Consider the following 3,689-nt stretch of genomic DNA (forward strand, 5'->3'; position numbering starts at 1 on the left):
GTGTGTAGTAAAGTGTGTATGAATGTGTGTAGTAAAGGGTGTATGAATGTGTGTAGTAGTGTGTATGAATCTGTGTAGTAGAGTGTGTATTAATTTTTTGTAGTAGAGTGCTCTATGAATGTGTGTAGTAGAGTGTTGTATGAATGTGTGTAGTAGAGTGTGTATGAATGTGTGTAGTAGAGTGTTGTATGAATGTGTGTAGTAGAGTGTGTATGAATGTGTGTAGTAGAGGCATGTATGAATAGTAAATAGTAAATGGACTGAACTTATGTAGCTCCTTTCTATCTGATCAAGATACTCAAAGCTCTTTACAACAATCTGTGTTCTCATTTACCCATTCCCAGTTTTCAGTTGATCCAAAATGCTGCTGCCAGAGTCTTAACTGGAGTTATTGGGAGAGATCATCTCTCTCCAGTTTCAGCTTCTCTCCATTGGCTCCCTGTCAAATCCAGAATAGATTTCAAAATCTTACTTCTTACCTACAAAGCTCTCAACAACCTAGCTCCATCTTATATTACATCTTATTTTTCCATATTTTCCTAACAGAGCACTTAACTCTCAGACTGCTGGTTTACTTGTGGTTCCTAGAATTTACTAAAACAGAATGGGAGGCAGATCTTTCTGTTCTCAGGCTCCTCTCTAGTGGAACCAACTTCCAATCTCTGTCCGTGAGGCTGACACATTGTCCAGTTTTAAAATTGGGCTTAATACTTTCCTTTTTGCTAAATCCTATAGTTAGTATTCTGCTATAGGCTTAGCCTGCTGGAGGACAAACTGACCACAATTTTCACTCTGCTACTGTCTTTACTTACTCTGCACAACCTGTTTTGTATTTGTGATTAGTTTTTCTATCCTTAACATGGTTTTTGTCTTTCAGATAGACCTGGACCTAAATGACCTACCATTCTGTGTTCGTCTGTCTCTCCTTCCTGTCCTCTCAAACCAGCCGGTCAAAGCAGATGGTCTCTTGTCCTGAGCTGGTTCTGCTGGAGGTTTCTTCCTGTTAAATGGAGTTTTTATTTCCACTGTCTCCACTGTGCTTGCTCAGGATGGGAGACTGCAACGAAGCCAAGATTCAACTTGTCTGCTACATTCCTTAGATAGAGAACTTTACTAATTGGCTTTTATGTGAATGTTCCTGTAAAGTGCCCTGAGACAACTTTGTTGTGATTTGGCGCTTTAAAAATAAACTGAATTGAATTGAATTTAATTTAATTTAATTGGTGATACCAGCTATGTTGTATGGTCTGGAGAAAGAGACTTGGACAAAAAAGACAGGAGAAAGAACTGGAAGTAGCAGAAATGAAGATGTTGAGGTTCTCCTTAGGAGTGACAAGGATGGAGAAGATCAGGAATGAGATCATCAGAGGTACAGCACAGGTTGAACAACTGGGATATAAAGTTAGAGAGGCCAGGTTGAGATGGTTTGGACAGTCCAGAGCAGGGACATTGGTTTGGACATGTCCAGAGTAGGGACAATGGATATATTGGTAGAGAAATGTTAGAAATGCAGCTGCCAGGAAAAAGACATAGAGGAAGACCAAAGAGAAGATAAACGGATACAGTTAGTGAGGACATGATGGTATTTTGAGTGAGGACAAAGTGAGATAGAGGAGGATGACTCACTGTGGTGACCCCTGAAATAGGAACAAGCCTCCTGTTGGATAAATGGTAAATGGTAAATGGACTGTACTCATATAGCGCCTTTCTATCTGATCAAGATACTCAAAGCTCTTTACAAAAATCTGTGCCTCATTTACCCATTCAAACAGCTCTATACTAGATCTCTACAAAGATAATTGAACAAATCATCCTAAAGAGACTAATCAGAGCTTTATCACATTCAAACACTGATGGGACACACATCAGAGGCTATGAGGGGATCAGTGTCTTGCCCAGGGACACCTCGGCATGTGACTGCTGGTGAATTCGAACCCCCAACTCTCGTATTGGAGGACGACTGCTCTAACCACTCAGCCACAGCCGCCCCTGTATGATGTATGAATGGATAAATGAGACAGATTGTTGTGAAGAGGTTTGATTGTCTTCATAAGATAGAAAGGCGTTGTATAAATACAGTCCATAAAAATCCTCAACAGAAAGTTTTGTTGGAGTACTTGTTTCCATTTTATAATTTTTTTTTTTTTTTTTTTTTTTTTTTTTTTATAATTGAATTTATAATATTGATATATATTTATATATAACTGAAAACAAAACGGTAAATCTGTCTTTGGGGACAAGTTAACTAACCCAAATTTTAATGACCTTTACCAGAGAACAGCATGTGCACAAAGGAACTAATTAAAACAAGAAACAAAACGTACAGTTTTGTTATAAAATGTGTTTAAAGCAGTTGTATGGCTACAAAATGTTCCTGACAAATTAGCCTGACTCTAAGATTATCACTGTTCGCTCAAACATCCTCAGAGTGGAAACAGCTCTGCGAACACTTTGTGGCTTTTCTGAGCCTGAACGTTGATCTCTTCTTAGCATCATTTCACGCACGGACAATAAAAACATAACCTGCACATGAGCTGACTTTCCATGAAGGTGTTTCAGTAGTCAGGGCCAAGATCAATTCATAAATCACAACAAAAGATAAGAAATGGAGCCGTGTTTTGTCTGCTCGGTCAGTGAACGTTGGCTCGACACATGAGCGCTCTGGTTTGTTTTGTGTCCCTGCAGAGCTGCAGAGGGAGGGCAGCATCGAGACCCTCAGCAACAGCTCCGGATCCACCAGCGGCAGTATCCCACGCAACTTCGAAGGATACCGCTCTCCCCTGCCCACCAACGAGAGCCAGCCGCTGAGCCTCTTCCCCACCAACCTCCCATAGAGGCCCACGTGTGTGTGCTGAGCCACCGTCACATGTCACACTGGAACGACTGTGCCGTCGATCAAAAGATCCAGTTTTAGGAGTCTCTTCCCGGGTTTGGAGTCAGGATTTTGTTTGTTGGAACTTTAGCAGATTTTAGGTTTGTTGTTAATGTGACCATTTTAAAGTAAATCAAGCTGAAAAAGGAAAGTTTAGAGGAATTCAGTCAGAGACGTTTGAAAAATCATAAATTTAACTGTTCCAAACTTTGATCGACTGAGATTAAAGATAACCCACATTTTTAGTATTCATTTAACGCAGGCTGTTGTGTTGAAGAGCCCCCCACACACACACACACACACACACACACACACACACACACACACACCACCACCAGCAGCAGCCATAATTTTCTGACTGTGTTTAAATGTGGGGGTGTTTCTATTGTCTATGAGCTCAAAGAAAATAAAACATAAAAAATGCTTGTGCACGCTCACTACATGTTTTCTATTGAATTTCCTTCCTTTGATGTTCCTGTAAGTCCATTTTGGACAACAGCTGCGGTAAAGACACAATGCCATGTTGGAGGCGTCATTTCCATGTTTAGGAAAATATCTTTCTCAAATCATCTAGCTCAGTCACAAAAAGGTTAAACCAGCTCATCTGGACAGTTTCTTACTGGGAGAAACGTTTCTTCAGTCTGAGGCCTGCCACCAACATCTGTCATACAAACAGCACCTACGTGACGTGTTTCAAACCAGCTGCTGTGGACTTCACAGGAACTGGTTTTAAACCTGCAGGATGGACCATCAGTCTCAAACAATCCATCATCAGCGCAGAACAATCAAATGTTTTAGGCAAGATGGCCGCTGACTA

General features: G+C 40.7%; 1 protein-coding gene across 1 annotated transcript in view; it reads left to right on the plus strand.

Annotated features, from left to right (window-relative positions):
• The window catches only part of bcas3 (BCAS3 microtubule associated cell migration factor), a 640,166-nt gene extending 636,685 nt beyond the window's left edge, over positions 1-3,481 (plus strand). Inside the window, exon 23 of the mRNA XM_037677974.1 lies at positions 2,686-3,481. Coding sequence (XP_037533902.1) covers positions 2,686-2,834 — 149 coding nt within the window. The 3' untranslated portion in view covers positions 2,835-3,481. The remainder of the gene's footprint in view (positions 1-2,685) is intronic.
• The last annotated feature ends 208 nt before the right edge of the window (positions 3,482-3,689 follow it).

The sequence above is a fragment of the Nematolebias whitei genome, chromosome 6 (genome assembly GCF_014905685.2).
Source record: "Nematolebias whitei isolate Nwh7 chromosome 6, NemWhi1, whole genome shotgun sequence".
Classification (NCBI taxonomy): Eukaryota; Metazoa; Chordata; class Actinopteri; order Cyprinodontiformes; family Rivulidae; genus Nematolebias; species Nematolebias whitei.